Source organism: Erithacus rubecula, assembly GCF_903797595.1.
Source record: "Erithacus rubecula genome assembly, chromosome: 3".
In the NCBI taxonomy this organism is placed as follows: domain Eukaryota; kingdom Metazoa; phylum Chordata; class Aves; order Passeriformes; family Muscicapidae; genus Erithacus; species Erithacus rubecula.
In genome coordinates, this window is record NC_136689.1 from 60,591,993 (window position 1) to 60,619,489 (window position 27,497).

The window sequence follows — 27,497 nt, forward strand, 5'->3', positions numbered from 1 at the left end:
CTTTTTTCATAAATAAAAACCTGTTCTAAATGCTTATTTTAATTTGGAAAATATTGTTGTAGCATGTTGTTAATTATGTTGGCAGGCTACAGCTGAACACAATCAGTAGGAAGGTGTCCAAAGTCTTACTAGTTATTTTGTTAAGTGCTTTCTCTTCTACCTTCTGTTAAAAACAGTTATGTAGGGTTATAGGCCAGCCTGTTCAATTGTTGCTTGGCACTGGACATATTCAAGCCCTTTGCTTTTATTTCCTGTTGTGAAATGAGAAGCCTGTGTTAGCTCCAGAACATGCCTTCCTTTGAAGGTACTCAAACAGGGTCAGTCTGAAAGCTTTAATGCAACTCTTAAGAACACTTACAAAAACAAGAGAGAATGGAAGGCTAAATGTCTAGAGGAATTTGTGTTTGAAACTACTGTTGGAAGAAAGACATTGCACTTGATCTTCAGACAGCTAGAAATTAAAATTTTTAAATACATATTTTTACCCAGACTCTGAAGTTTGAGTGGCCAGGCCCAGAGATTTTTGTTTTGTCCATTAGCTCAGGAGCTATGTCAATCTTTAGCTATTTCAGATCTGGATCCAACACAGGTTGTTTCTGTCCTCCTTTGCAAGTTTCCTATTTCTTCAACTTTTACTGTGAAAAACCTGGGGACATAGCAGAAATCTATACTTGTTACATTTGCTATTGCATGTTCAGTTTCCTTGTGCAAGCAGATGTCACAGTAGTAAAAGTAGCTGAGGGTTTTTGCTAATTTCTACCTTTTAGGCCATGAAAGCACCAGAACTGAAGGAAAAATTGGAAGAATCAGAAAAATTAATAAAAGAGCTTACAGTCACCTGGGAAGAAAAGCTAAGAAAAACAGAAGAAATTGCACAGGTACTTCAGAAATTTTTAGGGGGAAAGCCAGATACTCATACACTACTAGTCAGCTGAACTCATGAGCTTTAGTGGACTATGCTGTTTTCCCACCAACTATTTGAAATGTCTCTGCATTTTTGTCTTTTCCCCTTGTTTCTAGTTTTGGGGTGGGTTTGTTTGTTTAAAGTCTGTATATTATTAGCATAAATCTAGTGATGTCATCATAGCATTGATAAAAGCCAATATTATATTTTGTAAAAAAAACATCAAAATATGTTTGGGCAGCTCATTTATTTATAAAACAACAGTGGAATCATGGACATGTTTCCCTTGAAGTGACTAAGGAAGTGAAGAATTACAAAAGGATCAGAGTTGTGGCTGGTATTTGTTGCTTTTGCTTTTAGTGATTTCTAACCAGAAAAGGAAAATGTGTACATGTAGTCACTAATGTGTGTTTATTTTTTTTTGTACATTAAAAAAAACCCCTTCTGGATGGTAGTATACTTTTTCATTATTTCCTCCATCCATAGTTTGAAGAATAAGTGGTGTTGTTTCCCTTTCTAGTCCTAATGTTCCAGAAGCATGTTTTGGTGCAACAACAGATTAAATAAATGAAAAAAAAAAAAAAAGTCAATGGGAAAACACAAACCTAACCAGCTAAACAAAAAATCCCGACACCCAAATTGTAGCAAGAAAAACTCACGTGAGCAGTTAAGTGCTTTAGCTGAATTAATAATAAAACTGAAAAAAAAGAGGCCTAAATTGTGGCATGCTATTTTCTAAATCATCTATGGCTATGATTATCTTTGAAGTAATTGAAACTGGGTTTCATTTTTTACCAGCAGAAAGACTCAAAGCCACATTGTGTAACTTACAAGTCTGTTTAATTAATTCAATAGAGCTGTGTAGATAAGTCCAATAAATGTAATAGGATTGGTAAAGCATGCTCCCCTTTAGGGAGGCAGGTATTTGAGGATTACATCTAACTTTGTATGGTTGGTGTGTAAAAAAAACTCTACTGACCTTATGGTACCTGATGGGTTTCTGATGATGATATACAGAATGCGTACTCAGCATGTACATCTTCAGCTTTAGTTGCTCTTTGCTTGTCCCTACATATTGCAGCAAGCAAGATTAACCTGTTTTTGTTGCAGGAGAGGCAAAGACAGCTGGAGAGCATGGGAATCTCCCTTGAGTCTTCAGGTATTAAGGTTGGGGATGACAAGTGTTATCTGGTGAACCTGAATGCAGACCCTGCACTCAACGAGCTTTTGGTTTACTATTTAAAGGTAAGGATGTGAACAGGATATTTGCACTGAATGGAAGGACACTTGCTTTGAACTTCTAGCTCTAATTTACTCAGAGGGGATGTAGATTTTTTTGCTGCAGCAAAATAGGACAGGCCTCCTCCTACTATTTAGGCTTTTGTTCTCCCTTGGAGGTTCAGCTTCACTGTTTTCCTAATTGATCTCCTGATTGCTAGTGGTGGGAGAAATGCTCAGTTTGGGCCAGTGTTGAGATAAATTCTAACTTTTCCAGGCAGGATGTGCCTCGCCAGTTGTCTTCTGGCCCAAACTTGAAGCAGGAGCTTTATGTTAGAATTAGATGCTTCTTTTTGTTAGAGAGCTGGGGAGTGCTTTAAATATGTTAAGAGTTAATCATAAAGAGATGATATTCAGTTGTAATCAGTAAGAATAACATAGTCTTCAATGACAGGGAACCTTATGAGAGAGGGAGTTAAGAAAAATACTGTTGAAAATTTACAGAAAATGTATTTCCCCGGTGTTGTTAGCTTTCATACCGTTGTGTTTAGCATTTTCTATGCCAGAGTGAAGAAGTCAAATACAAACCTAGTAGGTTAGTAGAGAAATGTGAGTTGCTTGTCAATAATATATGGAAGACTATTTTGTCTATTTTTATAGCTACTCTTCTGCTTTTGTGGCTGAAGGAGGGCTTCTGTATTTGAACATTAGCAAAAAAAGCACAACCTCTCAAACACTAACAAAATAAACTATTTCAGCAGAACTTTATCTTGGAATTACGTATAGAATGGTTTGTTCAGTTGAGTTACTGTATAGCTGTTTTCTGAAAAGCAGAGAACTTGCACCTTGTTTTACTATGCATGCTGTTCTCTTAATTATGCCTATTATGCCATGGGTGGTTTTCTTCTGGTTTGTATGTTTAATGTATGTATGCAGGCATAGTATGAGAATACTTTTAAAGCAGAATTTGAGTCGACTGCTGTATTTTGCTTTAGCTAAAACTGTATGAAGTTCAGGGCAGCACAGCAGTTTGTGTGTGACTTGCAGTCTGTGACACCATTTCTGCTTGACAGACATACAAACTGTGCAGTCTCAGCACTTCAACTAATATTTTCTTAGTTATGTCAACTGTGGTTTGCTTGTCTCTTAGTAACAGCTTGTTTTCTAGGATCACACAAGAGTTGGTGCAGATACCTCTCAGGATATACAGCTCTTTGGTATAGGAATCCAACCAGAACACTGTGAGATTGATATTGCTTTAGATGGAGAAGTTACACTCACGCCAAAAGAAAATGCAAGGTAAGGAAGATCAGCAGCACATTTCCTTGAAATGGAAATTTTCTTTTCTTTGACAGAAAATAACTTCCATGCATTTTTATTTTAGACAGACAGAAGTATTTTTTCAATACAATTGACTTAAACATATACTTGGAGGGAAATTCAGAAATTAAAACTAAGATTCCCCTGCCCATGTGAGCACCCACCCACCCACTCTGCAGGGCAGCAGGCTGTCAGTGGTTTGGCTTGGAATAAGCCATCTAAAGAAGGTATTTGGTAGGAGTGAGGGGCCATTGGCTGGATGTATCTTGGGTAGTAACAAGGTGCCTGAGATGCTGCTGGCTCCTGTCCTGTGATGGGATAGTAGCCTGTGCTTTGGCAGGGAATAAATGGTACCTCTTTAGTAGTTCCTGTTGTAAAGTTCAGTATTCTGTGAGGAAGAGGTGCTTTCAAGATCTGAATTATTTTCTAAATCCTTAATTACTGTTGTGTCTCATTAATATGCAGTGTAAAATCACAGTTCACCTTTTGTTTCTACTTCTGTATTTTAATCATTTTTTATTCCAGGGGCACTGTTGCTCCTTGGATGGAATTGTACATGTCTTTGTCACTTGATCTCCACTAGCATGTGATAAAGCAGTACCTTTGTCCTAGTTAACAGTCATGCTGCTTATCTGAAATTTGTGTATCTAAATAATAGTCTTGGAATGAGAAACTAAAGTTTGAGAGATACGTAAAAAATTTGATTTCTTTCATTCTTCCTTTAGTAAAAGGGACTTGTATTTTTCTTCTGCAGCCTACAGTACAAAATTTCAAACAGATGGGATTCAGACTTGTGGTGATAGAATTACTGTACTGGAAATCAGTCACTTTGACTGGCAGGAGCAAGGGCACATGTCAGTGGAAAAAAACCTATTTTGTTTTACTCAGGGCTGATCTGCAATATTTAAGTAACTGTTCTTAAGATACTAGTATGAACAGAAATTTAGCTACCAGAATTTCACTGAAAAAAGTTAGATAAAGATCTGATTTAAAATTAAATGCTTATGTGTTTGTGTTGACTTACATGAGAGAGACAGCTGAAATGAGAATGCTGCATCTGAAAAGGCCTTTTTTATTTTACTGAAGTCTTTTCCCCTTTCAAATAAAATGCTCTGTTGCGTGACTCACACATGCAAAAGTTCAACAGCTCAATTTTTCCAATTTTGTGATTGAAACTTAAATACAAAGAAACCTACAAAGAAATACAGCAGTATACCAGATGTTCACAAAAATAGACCCTTGTTAATAATAGAGGCTCTATTTGTTGAAAGAATAAAACTTGGATCTAAGGATCTTTTCTTATGCTTGAATGCCAAATATGTTAACAGCATGTTTTACAACTCATTGTTGACTAAGTTGTATCTTGGAGAGTTCTATCAGTAGGATTTGCATACATTTAAGTTTGGACTTCATAAGAAACAGTCAGTGACCCAGTTTGAGAAACAGGCATTTAAAAAAAGCTTTGCAATCAAAATCAACTCTGTCTGTATGTTTACTGAAGAGCTGTGCTAGCCAAAGGCAGAGAGGAAAGTTGGTAAGTCTGACAGTAGAAATCAGACCAGTAACATTCCCATTGATCCTTTCATGAGAACCTAGCTAGTTTGTTACCATATGATACAAATAACTGTCAGTAGATGGGAGAAACAGCAGCTCTTCATTCTTTTATTTTCAGGATTACACTGGAGTTGTGTTTTTTTCTTTCAGATCCTGTGTAAACGGTGCACTGGTATGTTCTGCCACTCAGTTATGGCATGGAGATAGAATATTATGGGGAAACAACCACTTTTTTAGGTAATAGTTGTGCTTATATTCCACACACTTTACATTCAGCCTATTTTTTTTCCTTTCATTGTTCCAGATAATTTTTTTTTTATAAACTAAATTTCCATTTTTATTCAGAATCAATTTACCAAAGAGGAAACGTCGAGATTGGCTGAAAGACCTTGAGAAAGAAACTTCCTTAGGAGAGCATGATCTGGATGCAGCTAGTGAAGCTTCTTCAGAACCAGACTACAACTATGAGTTTGCACAAATGGAAGTTATTATGAAGACACTGAATAGTAATGGTAAGGCAGCTGCCAGATAAAAATGTTCTTTTGGGTTACCTAACAAATTCAGCCTGGAATTCAATTTCTGGGTAAAATAAGCAATACAGGGGCCTTTGGAGGATTTTCAGGATAAAATATTTTACATATATATATGTTAAAAAATATATACACCTAGGTATAAATACACACACAAATGAGTAGTTGGTTTGTGCCCTGACATGATTTTATCTGTACCTCTGCTATCTTTTATAGTGCAGCTGAGTTGTAACCATATGCCTGTTGAATTATCATCCAAATTTACCAAGTTCTTTTTTTCGTGAGTCACTGTGGAAAAAAGGGATGCACCATATATGGCTCAGTTTCATCCTGCTTTTTATATCAAGTGTTACTGACACTATTTTAACCTTAATAAAAAACATTGAAATTATAACAAACCAATAGGCAAATATCAGTTTGTTTTCAACACTCAATAGTTAATTTCATCTTTGTTAAAACAAATTGTGATGCTTTTTTGGAACCATGCAGTAAGATATAGTATAGATAAAATAATGGTATGGTGTATATCAAACAATATGGTCATGATTTCCAGGTTTCCAATTAATGTGATACAATAGAGTATAAAGAAATGCTGAAAAACTTGGTAAACTGCTGAATGCTTTGTACAGGTGTTTTAATACACAAAATCAGAGGCAAATACCTGGGTGTTTGGTCCCTGATGAAGAAGATAGATGCTGTTTCATTGCTTTCTGTTCTCCTTTCTTCATATCTTCACAGTATTTCCATTGTGTGCTGTGGTATGCACGTTGAAATACAGCATTTACTTTTTATTTAATCTTCTCTTATTCTTTGTCTGATTTGCCATTGAGTACATCATGATTTTCCTATGTTCAATGCAGCAATGATTTGCAGGTTTTTTACAGTTTAATTTTAATGAGATTTCTTGTGTGAGTTACAGGATTAGGTCACTTAAATTGGTATGAAATTGCTGTTTGATAACAGAAATATTCTCATTATGGTTCACTCATACCAGGAGATGAATTTCAGATGAATTTGCCATCCTGGTGGTCTTCAGTGTTGTCATCCCTTGTGAAGATTCTGTTGCCTGTTTTAAGGCCTCAATCCATCCCATATCTGTGCCAAAACTGGGACAAAGGTTTTGAACTCAATTGCCTTGTGCATGAGGCTGCTGGAAAAGTCTGAAAGCATTAATTGATGCTTGATCTGCTTGTTACTAACTGGAGATTTGACTAAAGTCTATCAGTCTATAATGAGTCAGTGTTCTTTGAACAGGGGTCACATTTTTTGGTTTTCATGTGTTGTTATCCAGCTGATTGAAACGATTCTTCACAGCATTCCAAGGGGCTTTACATTTTAGTTCAGTAAGCTTTTCTGATTGTGGTCCAGGCCAGTTTTTGTTTTGGTTGGTTGCTTTCTGTGCCTTGGTCAAGAACAGTTCAGACCCTGCTGTTCCTTAAAGCTCTTTCTTCCCTACTGCAGAGCAAATGTTTGCAGTCGTACACATCACACTGTTTCAGAAGGGTCATATCCCAATTTCTGCTTCTTCTGCTCACTCCCACATAGGTGTAGCTTGACTAAATTGGAATAGTTAGTGATGATAAAATGCTGACAAAACAGTGACTGTGAGGATCATAGCCAGGTCTTTTGATTTGAAGTTAGATAAACAGACCTAGCAGCACTTTCTCAATGGTATAGTTAAAGCACCTTTTTTCTAACAAGCTTCCAGCTTGTTGTGTAAGAAGTAAACAGCTTTGTTACAGTACCATTTATTTATTCTTCCTTAAATGAAAAATAAATATGGATAAGGAAGAAGAAACAACTAAATGACTGAAGACTGTTAATTCTATTATACATATTCTCTGGAGGAGTCCTAAGAGTGGAATGAAGAGGTATTTTAAAAATTTGATTAGATAATTATTTTATAATCTTGTATAGATACAGCCCAAAGCAAGAGGGTTTGTTTTTCCTTTGTTTGGTTTTTGGATTCCCCCCTCCCCATGGATTTGTTTGAGAATTATAATCCACTTTAATAAATATCCTGGCTTCTCCAGGGTGCAAACACATTTGTTTTTATGGCATGTAACAAGTACAACAGTGTCACAGACTCCATGCAGCTCCAAAGAACCTCTGAGGAAAATGTGTAACTTTGAAAACTGTTGTAAAGAAAACATCCAGATTCTTTCTCCCTTCAGCATGTTAACTTTGTGAGATTCTGTCAGATCAGCTTTGTACTACTGATTTGTGATGTTGGTCAAACACAGAATGCATCAAAGAAGTTTATTTTATTCTTGTATACTATGCAATGGTTAAGTAAGCAGTGTGATTAGGCTAGGCAGCTTCTCATTTTAGCAAACAAAACTGTTACAGCTCAGGGAGAGGATTTTCCCAAAACTTAGCAAAGCAGCCTGTCTCATAACCCTCTTCTACCATGCTTAGACATATATGCTTGCAAGAAATCTTAGGGAATTTATTTAGCATCAGTGTGACTGGATTAACAGATCCCAGATGTGAATTAGGTGACATTGTAGCAAGGCAATAAATGCTGCTCATCCTATGAAGAAAATACATCTTTTTGTTCAGTGTTAGTAGTCTGTGATTTTGCAGGGAATTAACTGCATATGAATATTTTTTTCAGGGTCATATCACCTAAATTTGTAAAGGATTGGGACTTGGAACTTTTTACACTGTATGGAATTTGCTGTGTGTTTGGCAGGCACTGGGTAGAATCTTCCTTAATTTATTTAAATTTGCATTAGGAATCTAAAAGTGTAGAACATGTGTTTAAATTTAATTTAAACCCTGTTGTGGTTCTTTTAAATAATAAAAAAACTTGACCATTTATTTCTTTAAATTCTACCTAGATAGTTTATAATTCATACCATATTTTCCTTTCTTCCTGTGACAGACTTAGGGTTTTCTTAGTGAACTCTTTCTAAAGCTAAATTAAGAAGTTTTCTAAAACTGTGAATTTTGTATTACAAGACAAGCATAACCTACCATTTTTTTTTCTTTTTTCCCCCAAGTAGTACAGGATTATGTTGCTATTGGAAAGTTTTATACTAAGTTCTTGCATCTCGTTCCAAATATTTATCATGGTGTAATTTGATCCTATGGTTGTTGTGATCCTGTAAATCTAGGGGGCTGGAAAGATGGCTTTTACTTAAGAAATCTCTTATTTGAACTCATAACTGTTCTTTGAGCAGTTTAGAAAAGTCTCATCTTAGTGAGTCAGCCTTAGATTAATTTCCTGTGTTTGCAAACACAATGGAGGGATTTTCATTTCTTCCATGTCTGTTCTCTATCATCTACATAATGATTTTCTCTAACATTCTTATATATAATTAAAATTGGTTTGGGGAATTATGCAGCAAAGCCCATGTATTTTAAGGTAGTTCTGGTAATATTTGAAAGAGTTAGGAGGATAATGATGGAGCAGATGGACCTTAATAACTTGGTTTGTAGTCCAGAATTTTAGAACTTGGTTCAGGCAGGAGTTTTTGTTTCAGTCTGTTTAAAAGCTAATAATAACTAACTTCTTTCTGAGAATGTCATGTACTAAAACATAGTATTTCTAGTTATTTTAAGACACTTTTATGCATCACTAGTTTGCTATTTGGTTGCTATTTATACTGACTGATTTTTAACTTTGTGCTTTATAATTACCATTGTGGTGGTATTTATGATGCCTTTGTGTGAAGCCAGTGGTTTCTTCCATGGATAAGGCCAGGGCCACAGAAGCAACTTGCAGAAGTGTTTGCAAAAAGCAAAGAGAAGATGGTTTGTAACTAAATCACACAGATGTGTTTTTTGGTTTTGCATGGGGTTTTTTTGAGTGGCACACCTCTAGTTCCAAAATTAAATCTAGGTTTATTAGGTTTATTTTTCTCCCTTCTTTGCAACAGACTGGCATCCTTAAAAGTTGTAGCAGCTCTTTTACATTTTGTTTTGTTTTGTTTAAGCATGAAATGGAAGAGGTATCACAAACAGTTATTTTGAAGCTGAAGTTTTTTGCATTTGAAAATCCTGGCATGTTCTAGAGCTGCACTATTGCTTCCCCTAACAGTCCACCACTCCAGCTTTGGAACTCCTCTCCCTTCTTCTTGTGGTGTTCATAATCAGCAATCTCTTGGGTGGTGTGCTGTCACTCAGTTGTCTAGATTGGTCCTCTTGCAAAACACTTTTTTGCTGTATTTGAGCTTTCAGAAAGAAGTGTGCATGAACCAGGGATACATATACTGGTAGTACATGGAGCTTACTCTATTAAATGACTCTTTCATAGGCACAGGCTGGCCTTGGTCCTAACCCCAGGAACAGACAGAGTAATGTTTCATTGATTTGAATGCACTTCAGATTTATCCTTAGCTGATTGACACAAACAGTTTTTTCAGGATAGAATATCCAAATGGATATTTGTTCTGTGTTGATAACGAGATGAAATGTTGTTTGTAAAGCTCAATGCAGAAGGTTCCCCCAGGACATACTTTGTCTGCCTCAGTGCTGTGCAGCACATTAGTGCTGTGTGATGTGTGACCAGTCAGATCATTTATTTGTCTCTGTTTTCATCTGCAGCTCTCCAACATGTTTCATTTTCTGCCAAAATAGAGAAAGTACATTGCTTTTGACTTCCTTAAGTCGTTTCCTCCTCTGATTAACATCATCTTCCTTTGTGTTTTGCTTTGTTTTCTTACTAATTTGTTTCCTTTTCCATCCAAATTTTTTTTTCCTACTGGTATTCTGGAATAGAACTACAGAGCACTTAAATGTGCAATAGACAAGCATCTTAACCATTGTTCTAGCCTTTTGCATGCCATATATTTTATTAATTTTGCATTTTTTTAAAGTTTGGATTTATCTTTTTAATGCAGTGTTTAATAATTTGGACGTTTTGGGGGGCGCCATTTGTGTTTGCAGACTCTGGAGTGTGTTGGTTGCTGTTACCAACTAAATAGTGGATATCCTGTAATGCTGAAATCATGTTTTCTGGGTGTTTTATCATCTTTTTTCTTTTTTTTCCCCTTGTATGTAGACCCAGTACAAAACGTGGTGCAGATCCTGGAGAAGCAGTACTTGGAGGAGAAGCGGAGCGCTCTGGAGGAGCAGCGGGTGATGTACGAGCGCGAGCTGGAGCTGCTGCGGCAGCAGCTCTCCCCAGAAAGGCAGCACCAGCACGGCAGCGACAGGCTCTCCTACTCTGCTCAGGCTGCACAGCAGAAAGTCAGTCTCTGGACAGAGGAGAGGTGAGAATGCTGGAGTTAAAACAAACTGGTTAGTGAGAACTGCAAAGGGTGACAGATGGGGCTTGGACCTGCCGTCCAAAACCACTAACGCTTTTTGTAGATGTGCAGACAAGGATCTGCGCTTCCACCAAAGCATTAGCATTTTGTTTAGGGTTGAGTTCTGATGCTTAACGTGTGCAAGATTTAACTCACAGAAGACATACAAATTTAGCTTTTTTTGAGCAGTATTATAGGTCAATTTTCTTGGTTTTTTTATTGTTTTTTTTTTTTTTTTTTAACTTGAAAATTGCCTATGAAATGTTTGGTTTAGCGATTCTTGTTTTAGTCCGTGAAAGAATAGTGCAGAAAGGTAAATTTGTCAATTAAGACTAAGGAGTCCAGTAGTGAGTACTGTGTTTTGCAAGTGTACAGTGAGAACAGTAATATTTTGCAATCAAAAAACTATAAAAAAACCCCAGAGAATGGGGATCTATATATGTTGTATGTGTTTCAAAACATAAGCCCAGCTTTAGAAGAGAATTGCTCTGGTTAGGAAGTTAAAGGCTTGCCATGGCATGAACTGGTTTCTTTGCAAAGGAAGAGCAGGCACCTGAATGCAGCCTTGGTGAAAGACCATCATGAGGTTTGTGGGGACAGTTAAAATGCAGTCTAGGAAGATGTGTGCAGAGTGTTTTTATTATGGCAATGAAAGAAGTTTGCTCTTTGTGTCATTGAGGAGAGAAGGATACCAGCTCCATGGACAGAAGTTCAAGGGGCAGCAACTGACATGATTAAAGTTTTCTGAATACCAGTGACTATTCTGTCATGGGGCTAATTCAGCAGGAAGAATGCCTAGATGTTCTAACAGGTTTCTGGTAAATTTATTTCATCTATTTCTTTTAAAATAGAAACTTTCTTATTCACTCAGTATTTTTTCCTGTATGTAGTGAGTTTTAGTGCTCTTTTTTTTTTTGTAATTATTTTTGCTTTATTCTTTGCTATTAAAAAACCAATCCATTTACAATAGGCATCTAAACCAAGATAGTCAAGATTGTTTTGAAGATTTCAATTGAGAGTGTTAGAAAAAAAACAGATCTTGGTTTAGGTTTGTGCAAGATTTTGTTTTGTAATTTCTGTCCAGTTTAGCCTGGGAAAAAAATCTAAACAAATAGCTAACTGTTGACCAGTGATGACTAGAATGTTTTTCATGGCAAGTGTAAGGAGAAGTAGTTCTATGATTCAACATTAATTAAAATAATTGTTTGCCTCTGTAAAAGCTAAAAATAGAGTCATTGGGAACTGAATGTAACATTGCAGAGTCGTGGTTGGGATTTGCAGACTCTTTTAGGGCTGCACAAGGAGTGTGGAGTGAGGAATGTGTTAGCTGGAGGCCTTTCTATTCAGAACTGCTTTGAGCACAGCCAGGCCATCCAGAAATCATTGATAATGCACAGCAGTAGCAGAGAAGAAAACTGGGCTTACTGGCAGGGGAGGTAGCACGTCTAAAAATATGCAGCAGAAGGAAAAAGGAAATAGCAAAAAACTTGCCTGTCCTTGAGAGCTGAAAAGAGAAAGTGATAATTGATTTGCTAAAAATTAACCACCATAACCATGTAATCACAAAAAAAAAAAGAAATCTGGAGTGATACCAAGGCTGTGTTCTGTCAGCTTTCACTTCTCAGTAGTTGTTAGATGTTTCTGAGGAGGAGCTGTGCTTTGAATAAGAAGTTTTTCCTCTGAATTTCATGGGTGAATGCTTTTCTCTGTATAACTGCTTGAAGCCTGTACTTTGCTGCATTATAAAAAAGAGGAGCAATCTCTGAGGAGTCTGATAATGTTTTGGTGGCACTGCCATTGAATAAACAGTTTTTTGTAAGAACTCATTATCAATTTGCTGTCCTCTAGAAGACCCTTTTAGGTATACTTTTATTTATTTGTAGTTATAGAAGAGGTTTCAGCTGCTGAAAAAAAGGGGAAAAAATGAATTATCTTAAATAGGAAACCAGAAAAAAAAATCTTTGGGTGGTTCCTGCTGTAAAAGCATGGCAACATGTTGTTGGGAGGATGTTTACCAGCCATTTGGCCAGAGGGCAAGAAATCCTGGGAAGAATGGCAAGACTGGACGTGAAAAATGTGCAAAAGTTCCAAGAGTCTGGATTGCATGGGATTTGATTGGTGCAGTTTTAGCTGTCTCTGTTGCTGTTGCAAATGAAGCTGAGCTCTTCTAGTTCAGCCAGCAAAATTAATTTGATAGGTATTAGATGTGGGCACGTGGCTGTATCTGTCAGACCAACTGGAACATATTGCACAGAGGTTATTCCCACTTTTTGCTGACTGTGGAAGGACAGATGATACCTGGCCAGTGTTAAATCCTGTTGTCATAAAGTTAACCCATTGTAACTTTGAACAAATTTTATTTGTTGGGGTGGTGGTGCACTGGAATGGGATCCAGCATATCCTGTATCTGGCATTGGGAATCCCAGAGACTTGCAATGATACCTCATGAGTGTCAGTTATTTCTCCTTGTCTGGCTTAAATGATTGTTTCAGGATTTCATGTTCAACGAGTATTTGCACCAGTTAATACCCTAGTGAAGCTTGTCATATATTTAATGCAGTAAGAATTAAGAAATCCTTAGGTGTTTTGGGATTTTTTTTTTGTTTTGTTTTGTTTTGTTTTGTTTAACTTTCTAGAAGGGTTCTGGCACAGCTGTATCCAGCAAAACACAACTGTTGTAAGAACTAGCCATAATAATTGGTTGAGTTACTTGTAAGTTTGCCTTGCAGTCTTAAACCATTCCTTTCCCAAGAATCTAGCCAAGATTGGTGTGGGAGCCTCCCAAAAAGCTTTCCAGATACTGGTGTCCCAGATTAAGGAAGTGACTGGCTGTAGCTGGATCCAGTGGCTCTTACAGCACTTACATACAGATAAAAGCTGTCTTCTTCCCAAGTTAGGCAGTTGTCTTGCAGTGGCTGTGGGTGTAGTGCACTCTCAGTATCAAATATTTTCTTGTGAATAATTTTTGGCTACCTTCATTTGCCGTGCGAGTCCAGAGTTATAGCTGTCTGTGGAATTTGCCACTTGTATGGTCTGGAATTGCTTATTTAATTTTGATAGCCTGGATAACAGAAGCAAGAGGCAGAGGGAAAGGAATTTTCATCTAATGCTGGGAGGAGACATGGAGGAAGTTACTAAAAATCCACTGACAGTAGCAGCTGTTTAAGACTCAGTAAAACCCACCACTGTTGCAAACCAAAGCTGGGTAGGGGACAAAGCTGCATATTTTAACATGTTGAAGGCACTAAAATTCAGGGCTACTTGCTAATACTGCTGGTTGTTTACCACTTTGTGGTGTAAGGGGACTGTCAGAGTGCAGTTTGAATTAGCCATTCCTTGGGATTTTTAGGAAAAAGATAACCACTCAAGTAGATTTCTGCTGATGACTGAGAGGCGTGTTAGCAGCAGGCAAACTTTGCCTGTATTTGTAGGATGGCCCTTGTTCCTCCTACAGCTGTGTATAATTTAAGGTGTTCTGTGGAAAGCAGAAGTGTATGTGCTCAACATGTACTATATTTCAGTAGGAATTTGCACAGAAAGGCTGAAAAAATCATACAGCGACAAGCTGGTGATTGAAATATCCCAAGTTTGATCTTGAGTTCTGTAAAGGGGAGGAGATAGTAAGTGCTGTTGAGATTACAGAGAAAGACAGAATGAACTTTGCTCAGAGGATAATGATGATCATTTTAAAAGGTAACTTAAAGATGAGAATCCCAGGTAAGGGCATATCTTAGTACACAGGTGTATGTATAGTATGTGTCATAGCAGGTTTGCCACGTGTTGTGTTAGAGTAGATTTGCTCAGACAGGCCTGAGAAACCTCTTTGGAATTTGTCCAGAAACTGAGTGCACAGGCTTTAACCTGTGCTCATTCGTTACTTAAAAGGTAGCTTGGAAAAATAGGATTTAAGATTTTTTTATTTATATTTTTAAAACGTGTGTTCTTGAGTGTGTGTGGGGAGGTCTGTGGTCACTGTGAAGCCCTTGGAGTGATATAAAGCTGTGGCTTGCAGTGAATGCAGCTTCTAACACTGTGGTCTGAGAAAGAGCAGATTTTATCAAGATGAAGTCTCACAAGTTGGGACTGGTAGATTCTGTGAGCAGGACTCCAGATTAAAGGCACAGCTGCAGTTATTTAATTTCTTGAAAATTTGAAATGTCCTCAGGGCTTTAAACAAATCATCACTGTACCAGCTCCCATATTGCTGTGACCTTTTATTTTGGCATATCACCATACTAGACATGCTTCAACAGTAATTTATTTGTTTAATATGTGATCACTGCTTTCCCTCAGTAAAACTGTGTGAGTGTTTCGTGTTCACTGAAACATTGTTGCTCAGCATTTCCTCTTAGACTTGTTTCAGAAAAGTCTTTGTTAGCACCTCTATTTGCAGCTTTCCAATAATAGAAATAGGTTTCTGTGTATTTTTCATGTTACCTACTGCACCACAGGGATGAATTGTTTCGACAGAGCCTGGCTAAACTTCGAGAGCAAATAGTAAAGGCAAATACTCTGGTGAGAGAAGCAAACTTCTTAGCAGAAGAAATGAGTAAGCTAACAGATTATCAAGTAACACTGCAGATCCCTGCTGAAAACCTCAGTGCCAACAAAAAGGTAATGATAACAAAGAGTGCTGGAAAATGTACCTTTGTGGCTAAACTTTGTAGACATGTATAACATTCATCCAACTTGAGCCAATAAAATGTTACTTTTGTTAGATTATGCATAGGCAAAAATAGAAGTGCTACCTGATTGACATACTGAAAGTGAGTAATTAGGTAAAAATGGCAACAGAGCATTAAGTATGGCTCTTGCTGTTTTCAAGTGTGTGATCTCCATATGTGCATGTAGATTATCATCAGACATTTGTGTTCTGTTGCTGCAGAACCTGCATTTTGGTTATGTCTGCAAAAATTAATGAGTTTTGTTACAGTTGCCTACAATTTTGTGTCTTAAAGGGTTTTACAATGCTGCTTTGATTGTGTTAATGCTCCTATGGGATTGATCACTGTTTCAGAAGGATCCTTGGAGATGTGTATAGGCCATGCTTTGTTCTGTATGCATGACTGGCATACAGAAAGAAGCTGCATGTTCTGTATTTTATTCCTTTCTAGGAATGCAGTTTGAGTGAAGGGTTAAACTACTTACATGCATCTTTCCTGCACTGATTGCTTTTTCTTCTGATTTAGAGGGGTGCAATAGTAAGCGAGCCTGCAATTCAAGTGAGAAGAAAAGGAAAAGGTACTCAAGTGTGGACTATTGAGAAACTAGAGAACAAATTGATTGACATGAGAGATCTCTATCAAGAATGGAAGGAGAAAATTCCTGAGGTAATTTATATATTTGCAAAATTGATCAAAGATTGAGTTTGTTTTCTTTAGAGCAAATACGCTGTAGAGAGCAAGTGCAATGACTTTGTATATGAAAGGTTAGAGTACTATGTTTAATTTTTTAAAACCAAAACAAACTAACTAAAACCCAAACAAAACCAGTTTGACTAATACTAAATATTAAAAATACCTATGAATAGTAAAACACGGGTATGTCAGATCTCATTTTTGTTCTCAGATGCTATGTGTGCTGAGGTCAGATATTATTGTACTGAGGTAGTGACTCACAATGGCATCATGAGCTTATGTTTATCTGGCATGCAGATGACCACCAGCTCTGAATGGAAGCAGCAAACTGCATTAGAAATAACATTATTAAACTGCAGTCAGTGACAAAGCTAACAAGGATGTTAGGCACAGATCTACACTTGAGGCACAAAACATACTAGTGGGATAAAGCTTGATTTTAAACTATGAAATATTCTTTAATCTTATTTGTATATTCCCAGCCTTAAAGCAGTGAAGAAATCAATTAAAGATACTTAGTCTAGTATTTCCAGTATTTCCATCAAAACCAAGTGGCATTTTGGGAGAATTTAAGAAGAACATTAGCCTGATCAAAAACTTGCTTGTTTACTAAAAAGAGATACGATATTTTGTATTCCAGAAGACATCATCTAAGTATCCAGGTAGAGGTGCATAGGAAATATATCTTACTGTCTTGTGGCTGTTAGGAAGCACCTAAATTACTTGTATCAAGAATCATTCTTAAATATGTTTGAACAACTCTTGTGCCTTTGTTACATGCTTTGGACGGGACAATGGGAATCTCTAAAATCATAACACAGGGGAGGTCAAGCACTTCATCTGTGCCCATTGAAGACAACGATGATTTTGCTGCTGACTTTAGTAAGAACTGATAGCACATATTTGAATACATTATGTCTGCCTGAGCCAGGATCATTCTTTCCATGACCTATGTCGTCCATAATGCATGTGTTCTATGTGCTACATAGAAACACGTAGGTCAAATGCATGTGTTGAAGACAAAAGAGGAGAAGAAGGAAAGGAACTAGCAAATTCACTGAGGAGTGCCTATCGTGCTAGGAATCTGCATGAATTCTTTGTGGCTGTATGGGGAATGCTGCAGGTGTGATCTCAGCTCTGTGGGAGTCATAAGAACACTTGTTGGCTTAAGTAGGAGTCATCCTGCACCTTCCCTTTGCCCTTCTAGCAGTAGCCAGCAGCCAGACCAGCACAACCTGAGGATGGTTTGACCTCTCGTTTAAGAAGTATAAACAGAGCAGAAAAGGTGAAATATCTTGAAATCAGTGGCTACTGAGATTGCTCATGGTAAAGTCTGCTTTGCCTTGATATTTCTAAAATATACAGGTCATCATATTATTATGTCCCTTAGTAAAGAAAGGATGATATAATGTCTCAAAGATTTCATTTCAAATTTGTAATATGATTCTAGTCTCTTTCTGCCTGTGTAACAGGAAGGAACAAAGATGGGTAGTGAAATCGTTTCTGTGCCATGATCTTTTAATACTATACAGTTATTTGATCTGTTCCTGCTCTGGTGGTTTTGTGACATCCCTTTAATTATCTCTAAAACAGATAAGGAAGCTGATTGGCAAGAGAGGAGATCCTTTCTACGAAGCACAGGAGAACCACAACCTGATTGGCGTGGCCAACGTGTTCCTGGAGTGCCTTTTCTACGACGTGAAGCTGCAGTACGCCGTGCCCATCATCAGCCAGCAGGGCGAGGTAGGGCTGGGCTGGGCACGCTGAGTGCTCCTGTGGGACTCCTGGTGCTCCTTGTGCACCAGGGGATTAGCAAACACATGGTGCCTGCTGTCTCGTTCCCCAGTGAATAAGTGTTTCAAGTGGCCTTGTATGTCCTCTGTGTGATTGCCTTCAGGTGGCAGGGCGGCTGCATGTTGAAGTAATGCGTGTCACGGGGTCTGTCCCAGAACGTGTGGTAGAAGGAGATGACTCCTCCGAGAACTCCAGCGAGAGTGGGAGTCTGGAAGTCACGGATAACAACGGAGAAATTATTCACAGAGCAAAAAAGCTCTCCTGCAGGGTGAGTGAGAACACCTGATGAAGTTTACTGTTTCAGGCCTCTGTTAACTAAGTACTCAGTCTAATGTAAAGTACTAAGCTATGTAGACTATTGCTTGTTGAAAAGTCTCTGAAATGACTTCTGTTGTTCCAGATCAGGGTAGGCCAGCCAGTGGTTGCCAGTGGCTGATTTAATTTGTGTTAGTTTCTAGTAGATGTCCATCTGCACCATAAATACTGGTGTTACAAGGACAATCCTTTACAGACAGAAGAAGAAACAGTTTCTCCCTCTAACTATCTCCTGTAGGTTTATCATCTAATGTAGTATCTATGGGTGGTGTATGGATTTAATTTCTTCTGTGATGAAGTATTTCGTTCTCCACTTGAGCTCAGCTCCCTCAAATGAAACATGTACATGGGTTTAATCTTTTCATCCTATGTTTCTGTACATGCAGCATCAGATTTCCTAAATGGGAACATCCTTACTGTCCTTTAAAAATTCTTCTTGGCTGTTGGTCTTCAATTTGCAGTTGAAGAGGAAGCAGTCATATTCATGACAACATCTGTTTTATGTCCTCAGGTAAAAATAAAAGAAGCAACCGGACTGCCACCTAATCTCTCCAACTTTGTCTTTTGTCAATACACATTTTGGGATCAATGTGAGTCAACAGTAGCAGCACCAGTGGTAGATCCAGATGTGCCTTCACCTCAGAGCAAAGATGCTCATTTTACAGTGATCTTCTCTCACTGTAAGGTAAGTATTTTAGTGATGAAATAGTGTTATCAGGAGGATCATAGGTTTGAGAGAAATTGTTTAGAGTCTGAGCCTTGCTTTGCTGGTGGAAGAAGGATTCAAGTCATGTAGCTAATGATTTTGAACTATGCTTAAGAATGCCATAATATTTCACTTCATCACTTCTTCAAAATGTAGCAAAAGGAAAAAAAAAATCTTTTAATTAGTGATCTTTTATATGCAGATATTATCTTTAGTGTGTGAAGAAAGCTATCATTTGTATAATAATAGCTGATTATATACTTGTTTGGTAAGCTCAGTAGCTTAAGAGATCACTGCAGCTGAGACATTACTTTTGTGGAAATTTTTAAAGTATGAAATGTGGTATGCAGGAGCATGAATTGCTGAGATGATGAAGTTTTACAGTGTCCAGAGGTTTTTGTTGTCCAGAGTTGAGCTTTGTGATGCAAACTGTATGGTTTATCAGACAGAAAGTGAGTTGTTTGCTGTGTCCTTACAGGCAAGTTAAGGAGATACAATTATTTAATATGGTTGAATGTGATTTGTTTTTCTTATTGCCAGGACTATGTGGTGAATGTCACAGAGGAGTTTTTGGAGTTCATTTCAGAAGGAGCTCTTGCTATTGAGGTGTGGGGTCACAGGTGTACTGGTAATGGCAGCTCTGTTTGGGAAGTTGATTCTCTTCATGCAAAAACTAGGACACTGAGAGACAGGTACAAATAAATTACAAGTGAATGTTTCCATCAACTTGCTAAAAGTATTTTAATACCTGTGGTGCCCAAAGGCACTTTGAAGCAACCATAATTTTTTATGGGGATGTCTTTTTAGATGGAACGAAGTAACTCGAAGAATAGAAATGTGGATTTCCATACAAGAATTGAACGAGATGGGAGAATACACTGCAGTGGAACTCCATCAGGCAAAAGATGTAAACACAGGGGGAATTTTCCAGCTTAGGCAGGTATGTATCTTTTCCTTGCCATTTTATTCATGTTTAAATTGATTTTTAAATTTTATTCTTAGTTTCTCTCTCTCTCTCTCTCTCTCTCTCTCTCAATTTCCTGCTTAGGGTCATTCTCGCAGAGTTCAGGTGACTGTGAAGCCCGTGCAGCATTCGGGAACGTTGCCTCTCATGGTAGAAGCAATTCTTTCAGTATCTGTAGGTGGAGTGACTGCCAGATCAACCAAACTGCAAAGGGGCTTGGACAGCTACCAGGTGAGGCAGTTAATTTCTCAATTTGATGGGGTTCTGCTGTTCTAGACCCAGCCCAACATAATTCCAAAAGGGACCTTAACACACTGGTACATGATTTGCAGTTTTACATGTGCTAAAGTTTAATACGTGTAACGTGAACCTGTGGTGCTAAACCTGCTTCTTTTTTTGGCTTATAACTCAGTGTATGACTGATAAAGTACTGGTGTGGTAGAACAGAAGGAATATGGAAATTGTTTCTACCTTTGTGTGTAGATGTAATTAATGCTAGATTCCTAGTGCTGTTTCAGGGATGGTGAAAATTGAGGAGGGGAAAAGAAAAAAGAAAAAAAAAAGAAATTTAGTAGAGAAAATATAGTGAGATACTATTTAGCTTTTCAAAAAGCACTGAGTTGCTATTTGATAAGAATCAAATCAAAACCAGTCATCATTGAATGTGAGAGAGCTATTCCACATAGCCAAGGAAGCCCTTAAAGAGCATAATTATTTCAGCTGATACTGGACAAATTAGTATTTTAAATAAAGCATGACTTTAGCAGTGATGGCAAAGAACAAGTGGAATGAGCCACCCACAGAAGCAAAGTGCCTTTTGTCTGACTGTTTGCCTTCAGTTCCACAAATAATTCTAACCTTGCATACAGATGAAACTGCATAACTTGAGGTTAGTGGTCTGCTTGCTCAGTCATTTTTCTGGCACTGGATTCTGTGGGGTTTTTTATTATTTTATTTTTTTAATAAATATATTCACTAATAATCAAATCATGGCTGACCTGCTACAGTCTAATAAAAAAATATCTTTCTATCTATTAATAAGACTAGTAATTTGAGTGTTGTGGTTTTACCATTTTACAAGTTTGTGGCAGAAATGTTGGTATTCATGTTTTGGGTTATTTCTGTGAATTTCTGTTGAGTGAAATGCATGGGTTTTTGTGTTTTACAAAATGTATTTTCCCCTACCAGAAGGAGGAGGATGATGGTGGTGATATGGATAGTTACCAGGTATTGCTGCTGTTGCTGTCAATCCTGCGGCATGGGGCACAGCTAATGCTAATGGCCAGCAACTCTCAAATGAACAAGCAAAAGCGGCTTTGACACACATGCTGTGCATTTCAGAGGCTACCTGGGCTATGAAACACTGCTATTTCAGTTTACCTTGTGACTTTATACTCTTACAGTGTCCTCTCTTCTCTAGTACTCTGCAGTCAACTCTCCTAACTGGCTACATGAATTGCTATGGGAATAAAAGCTTTGAAACTTTAATTTAAAATGAAAGCCGTTTCCAATTAATATCACAGGGAAAAGAACTGGCAGCTTCAGGCATCTTTTCCAGGCAAATTATAGGATAGGACCACAGGATGTTTTGTTTGTTTTCTAAAGAGAGTATCATAAACTTTTACATTGTGCAGTTTTCTGAAATTCTTGAGTGAGAGAGAGTGGAGGATATGAGTGAGGGGTAATACAGAGGCTTCAGTGAACCAATTTTCTTTTATCTGCACAAAACCCAACCTTGACGCTGTTTTTCTGTGTGATAAGTCACAATTTAGACAATGTAACAGATGACTCATTTTAAAAGGTGACAAAGAGCAGAAGAGAATATCTTCACCAAAGTAAAATAAATTTCAGATTGCTACATAGAAGACTTTTTTCTAAAAGGCAGTCCTACAGAAGTAAAAACAGTTAGGTGAGAATGCTGACATCCCTTAAGATGATGTGTAAAGTTTCCTAGCAATCTCAAAAATACAGTTTAAGGTACTAACTTCTTGCGGGCTGTTTATGCGCTTCCTGACATATCACAGAGAAGAACCAGCCAGATTTTCCTGTGATACCACAAAGCATGATTGCATGATGGGTTTTGTTTGCATGAGAAATCTTTTAATTGCACTGATAGCAGCTGCTAGCAATGGAATTTTGTGCAGGTTTGAGGGTGTACTGACCTGTCTAATCTTCAGGAGAACTGATGATCAACTGATAATACTGGGTTTTCCTCTTCCATATGCTATTCAGAGGTTTGATTGCCACTTCTGTGGGTAATTGGCCGTGGTGTCTAATCTGTTCAGCAGCAGAGGCAGTCGCATTTTTTTTTCTCCTGTTGAAATCTGAGACTTAAAACAAATAAACTTCCCTTCGTGGGTGATGAGGTACTTAATCTGTGTGCATGTCATTCGGGGAAGAAAAGTTTTCTGCATTGCGCAAGCCATTTAATATAAATTCTGATTAAATTACCACAAAATTCACTGCCTCAGTCACCCACACAGTCTAGTGACTTTCTTCTCTATTTCCACGCTAGGAAGAAGATTTGAACTGTGTACGAGAAAGGTGGTCTGATGCATTAATAAAACGCAGAGAATACCTAGATGAGCAAATCCAAAAGATCAGCAACAAACAAGGTTTGCAGCTTGAAGTCTCTGTCATAAGTACTTTATGCCCTGTAGCACAGAAAGGGCATCTCATCTGTAATCCCAATCTCTTCTACTGTAGAAAAATCTGAGGACGATATAGAACGAGAAGCCCGGCTGGTGGAACAGTGGGTAGGGCTGACAGAAGAGAGGAATGCAGTGTTTGTTCCAGCACCAGGCAGTGGAATTCCCGGTGCCCCCGCAAATTGGTATGTTCTGAAAAGCCACTGGAGTTGCCAGCATTTTGTACATAAACTGTGCATGCTGCAAGGTACAAATCTAAGGATGTTTTGGAGCTTCCTATGTTCTCCTGTCATACAAATACAAACTGCATTCAGCTGACAGAAACTTTAGGTGCTGGTCTAAATTTAAGAAAGGTTTACTTAGCTAAGATATTACATAAAGTAGATTTGAATTAGCTTTCAAGGTTTGTACCTTTGAATATAGTACAGTATTTTGCAACTTTATACAATTGAGAAAATTAACCAGTAGTTAAATTCCTTTCAGAAAAGGAATGATTGAAAGATGAATGGTAGAACACATAATAATGTCATTGATAAAGAGTGGAGAGAAAGAAACTGATTTCAAAGGATCTGTTCTCTGTTTCATCTGAATTTGTAATATATTTCTCTTTAGTTTCATTTAAATTTGTGCTTTAACTAAGATCTTTGGAGCTGATATGCAAAAATGAGGAATGCAACATGTTAGGTTTGGGAAAGTGTGGACAAGAAATACTCCTCTAATTGCGTGTACACTAATGTGTCCAATAGTATTCAGGGAATAATGCAGCAACAGTCTTATCACCATTTTTCCCCTTATCCACCCAAAATGTGCTGTGGACCTATAGTTAAAATGTGTTTATGGATATAAAGACTGCCAGTAGTTACATATCCAGTTATTTGGAGGCTTGCTGACTTTATATACGAGATGACTACAACCAGTTAACTTCGTAAGGAACAGAACATGATGTTTAAAACTCACAGCAACTGCCACATGCTGTGTGGTTTGAATTGAGTTTTGGCAAAGCTCTAGATTTAGCTCTGTGTGCAGATAAACAAAATGCTGTCAGTGCCACACAGGCATTCAGAGTAGCCATCAAAATGTTGACAGCTTTAGCCACTGGTTACAGTTATTGAATATTGCATGGGATCTGTTTGCCCAAATTAGCTTAGGTGTGAATTTGCCACCTTTGTTGCCAGCAGTTTGTTTTGTTTCAGGATTCCGCCTGCAGGAATGGAAACACATATACCTGTCCTCTTCCTTGATCTGAATGGTATGTTATAAAAGCAGATTAATAAAGCAGATTTCCTCTTGTGGAGGGGAAAATGGGGGTTAGTTTGGGCCAATAAATCGTTAAATGGAAGAATGAACCTGAAAGGTGTAAGAAATCAAACAAGTCCTGGCAATGACACTGTCTAATATGGCTTGTAAAGTGCTTTTTCTTATGGTTGTGTATGTTGGCATAATTAAGCACAACTATTTTAGAATAAGGATTAAAGTCAGGCAAGACAGAAGTGCAGTCATAGGTTGTAAAACAGAAAATAAGGTAAGAAAGCCAACTTAGTTTGAATCAAACAGCAAATGAGGAAAATCCTGTAATCGTTCTGATGTATGAATTCACATGTCATTAAAGCACTGGTAGAGAATCTCCCAATGCTTTAATAGCTCCTTCCACTGATGTATCTGTAGAGTCTTAAACAGCTCATTCAATGAACACTGTGTTAGGACTATAATGAGATTTCTTTACAAAATCTAAATCTTCTCCCTTTGAAGGTATTTAGTTCTAAATGCGAGAAGAGTATTGATAAATATTCTTAAGACACAGATACACAGTGTAACAATAGACTAGAGGTGGCTCCACATTTAAGCACTGTTTAGGAAGCAAGTCTAATTACAAACCTGAACATAAAGCACAAGAGGATCCATAGGCCATTTCACATCCAGCTCTGGAGTGGGTGACTACACATATTTATATAGGCAATGCATCAGTACCTGCTTTTGGAAAGTGAAATACCCTCTTCCTTCATCTGTGTGCACAAGGAAATTTTTTTTCTTTTTTGTTTTTTTTTTTTTTTTACTGTCAGTAGAGATTAGCAGACAAAAGATCAAATAGGATATTTAAACAGGTTCACTATGTCATTGCACACCTTTTGTTTGTTTAGCTAAAAGCGAAATGTAGCCAGAACTGTTATTTTCAATTTCTTTGGTATGCCAAAATCACCTTCAAAATGCTGCATAGTAATAAGATTACGTAGGATTAAATGTATTATGAAATATGAGTAGGCCTTTATTACAACTTTGTATTACAACTTTGCCTCTATATATTCATATCCTTTGGTATAAAACTATTTCATTCTTTGCACATTTGTTTCATTAGCTGATGACCTCAGTGCCAATGAACAACTTATAGGTCCCCATGCATCAGGAGTTAACTCAATACTACCAAAGGAGCATGGGAGCCCATTCTTTTATCTGCCGATCATAAAACACAGTGATGATGAGGTAAATTGTTAGCAAGCCTCCTTCTTGACCACTGCAGCTTGTGTAAATGCTTTCTTCTTATGTTTTATTTCCTACTTCTATGTGTTTAATCTTTATTATCAATATTATCTTTTTGTCTTAGAAGTACCATCTGTATCTAGTGCTGCCTTTATTTTCTGGCCTATTCATGTAGAATTTAAGAGGATATGACTTGTTAGATATTTTGCCTTAATTCAGAGATGACAAGTCTTAGCTTTTGGCAAAGATTAATTTAACTGCCTGACTCAAAATCCCTTTTCCTGCTTTCCTCACCCCTTCATCATTCCTCTTGCAGGCTCTTAACTCTTCAGAGAAAATGTTTTATTGTGTACACTAGGCAAAGCTTAATACTTAAATAAAAATTCTTCCATTTGTAGTACAGAATTACTGTTTTTTAAATATATGGTTTGAGAAATGTTGGAAATTAATGGTTCTGAATCAATTTTGGAATTTCTTAAGTGATTCCTTCCATGTCACGCATCTACTCAGGCCATTGGTTGTTAAGACATTGTTTCCAGAATAAAGGGGATGCCAAAGCTGGGAAGAAGGCAGAGGGAAGGAAAAAAAAGTTCTGCAGAATGGGTGCAGGTTTATCTCTCTGGGCATTATACCTAATCCAACATAGATGGAAGATTTTTCATTGGAATCAATATACTTCTAATATGATAGCAGTAGGATTTGTATTCCTTCATCCAGTCTTTCTTCTGCTTTCCTTTCTGTCTCCAGCCATGTGAAGACTTCCTTTTGGGGCAGGGTTTGCACAGTGCAGGGATTGTGGTCATGATTGTTTTCCCCAGTATCTTAACACCTCTTATGATTCTTCTCATGATATCCTTATTGTGATAAGGAGGCATGACTCCACTTTGTTCAATGATGATGATTTTTCTCTCATTAAGGAATTGTTTTACTTCATGTTAAATCATTGTAAATGATACCTGTTGTTAGAATAATAGAATCTTTGATTTCCTTTTTCTTCTTCTACTTAATTTGTCTGCATAGGTTTCAGCTACTGCTGCCTGGGACTCTTCTGTCCATGATTCAGTGCACCTAAATAGGGTAACTCCTCAGAATGAGAGAATTTACTTAATAGTGAAGACTACTGTGCAGCTCAGTCATCCTGCTGCAATGGAACTGGTATTACGCAAAAGGATCGCAGCCAACATTTATAACAAGCAGGTAATAAGTTTATATATTGTCTTATTCCCTGTTTTGTTTCATATTCTTAATTTGATGAATGTGTTTTCTTAGCTGCTTGCTTAATTTTGTGAGTCTGGTCTCCCCAGTTCTTACAAGAGAGAAATGAAAACTAGGTTTTTGTAGATGGTGGTGAAGCTGTACTGGTATATTTCTTTGAACTGTCCATTTTTCAACTGACTGAACTTAGTAGCATTGTATACTGAGCACAGTGCTGTAAAGAGTGCTTAAAATAGCATAAATGCTAAAAAAATAATTTAATAAATTATGGTTCTGATTGGCTTTGTAATCAGATTTTGCATTGCATCTTTTTATTTCTTACTATGTCATAAATAATAATTATCAGAACAGTAACTGAAAATTGTTTTATTTCTAGAGTTTTACGCAGAGCCTGAAAAGGAGAATATCCTTGAAAAATATATATTATGCCTGTGGAGTGACTTATGAAATAGTATCCAATATACCAAAGGTAAATCATACTGTATTTCTCCTGCAAATTCACAGAGACCAACACAGTTGATCTACTGCAGTGAGTGATACTGATTAGAAAGTAAATGTCCTACTTTACTGATGAGGCAGCTAGCCAAAGTGGATAAATTGAAGTTCAATATGAGATCATGTTTATCTTTAAACAGCTGAAAACTGTGGGGATTTTATTTTCTCTTCTACTGTGTTTAACTGAGTTTTTGTAGTAGTTATTTTTAAAAGCCCATTAGTGTCTGCAGGGAAAATATAGAGGGTACTCAGAGGAATATTCAGGTTTGTGAAAACAGAATAGCTGGGCATCTGAGTTCACAGGAATATAAATTACTTTTTATAGTAAAAGCTTGTCTAAGTTGTAAATTTTAAAAGTAAACAAACTGGACAAATGAAAACATAAATAGTCTTGAAATTCTGTACTTGTCACTTTGTTGCTGTACTACTTAAAATTTAAATTAGGGAAATCACAGCATATTTAAAGATTTGGGAAGGAAATTGCATTTCCTTGCCCATGAAGTTGTCATTAGTTTGAGCCTTAACCTACACAATTTCAGGTTATATATGCATTCTTTCTAGAAGTGTATTTACTACAGGAAATGCTCAAAACTTCTAAGCTTGATCTCTTTAGCATCATTTGTATCTCTATGGAACGGCTTTGGATCATTGACTGTAATTAGGTTTGCTGATTAAGTTGCCCAATCCAAATTAATTTCTGGATTGAACTGGTCTAAAAAAGTAAGCTAAAACAATTGACTTTCCTTT

General features: G+C 37.3%; 1 protein-coding gene across 2 annotated transcripts in view; it reads left to right on the forward strand.

Annotated features, from left to right (window-relative positions):
• Positions 1 to 27,497, forward strand: part of KIF13A (kinesin family member 13A) — a 103,154-nt gene that overhangs the window by 63,488 nt on the left and 12,169 nt on the right. For both annotated transcript variants that reach the window (XM_079302382.1, XM_079302383.1), the window contains exons 12-32: positions 768 to 878; positions 2,015 to 2,149; positions 3,291 to 3,421; positions 5,147 to 5,233; positions 5,342 to 5,508; positions 10,535 to 10,745; positions 15,233 to 15,395; positions 15,971 to 16,111; positions 17,732 to 17,881; positions 18,036 to 18,200; positions 18,759 to 18,932; positions 19,494 to 19,645; positions 19,761 to 19,893; positions 20,002 to 20,148; positions 21,106 to 21,144; positions 22,433 to 22,532; positions 22,624 to 22,750; positions 23,759 to 23,814; positions 24,919 to 25,043; positions 26,061 to 26,237; positions 26,632 to 26,724. In XM_079302382.1, the coding sequence (XP_079158508.1) occupies positions 768 to 878; positions 2,015 to 2,149; positions 3,291 to 3,421; positions 5,147 to 5,233; positions 5,342 to 5,508; positions 10,535 to 10,745; positions 15,233 to 15,395; positions 15,971 to 16,111; positions 17,732 to 17,881; positions 18,036 to 18,200; positions 18,759 to 18,932; positions 19,494 to 19,645; positions 19,761 to 19,893; positions 20,002 to 20,148; positions 21,106 to 21,144; positions 22,433 to 22,532; positions 22,624 to 22,750; positions 23,759 to 23,814; positions 24,919 to 25,043; positions 26,061 to 26,237; positions 26,632 to 26,724 (2,784 nt within the window). The remainder of the gene's footprint in view (positions 1 to 767; positions 879 to 2,014; positions 2,150 to 3,290; positions 3,422 to 5,146; positions 5,234 to 5,341; positions 5,509 to 10,534; positions 10,746 to 15,232; positions 15,396 to 15,970; positions 16,112 to 17,731; positions 17,882 to 18,035; positions 18,201 to 18,758; positions 18,933 to 19,493; positions 19,646 to 19,760; positions 19,894 to 20,001; positions 20,149 to 21,105; positions 21,145 to 22,432; positions 22,533 to 22,623; positions 22,751 to 23,758; positions 23,815 to 24,918; positions 25,044 to 26,060; positions 26,238 to 26,631; positions 26,725 to 27,497) is intronic.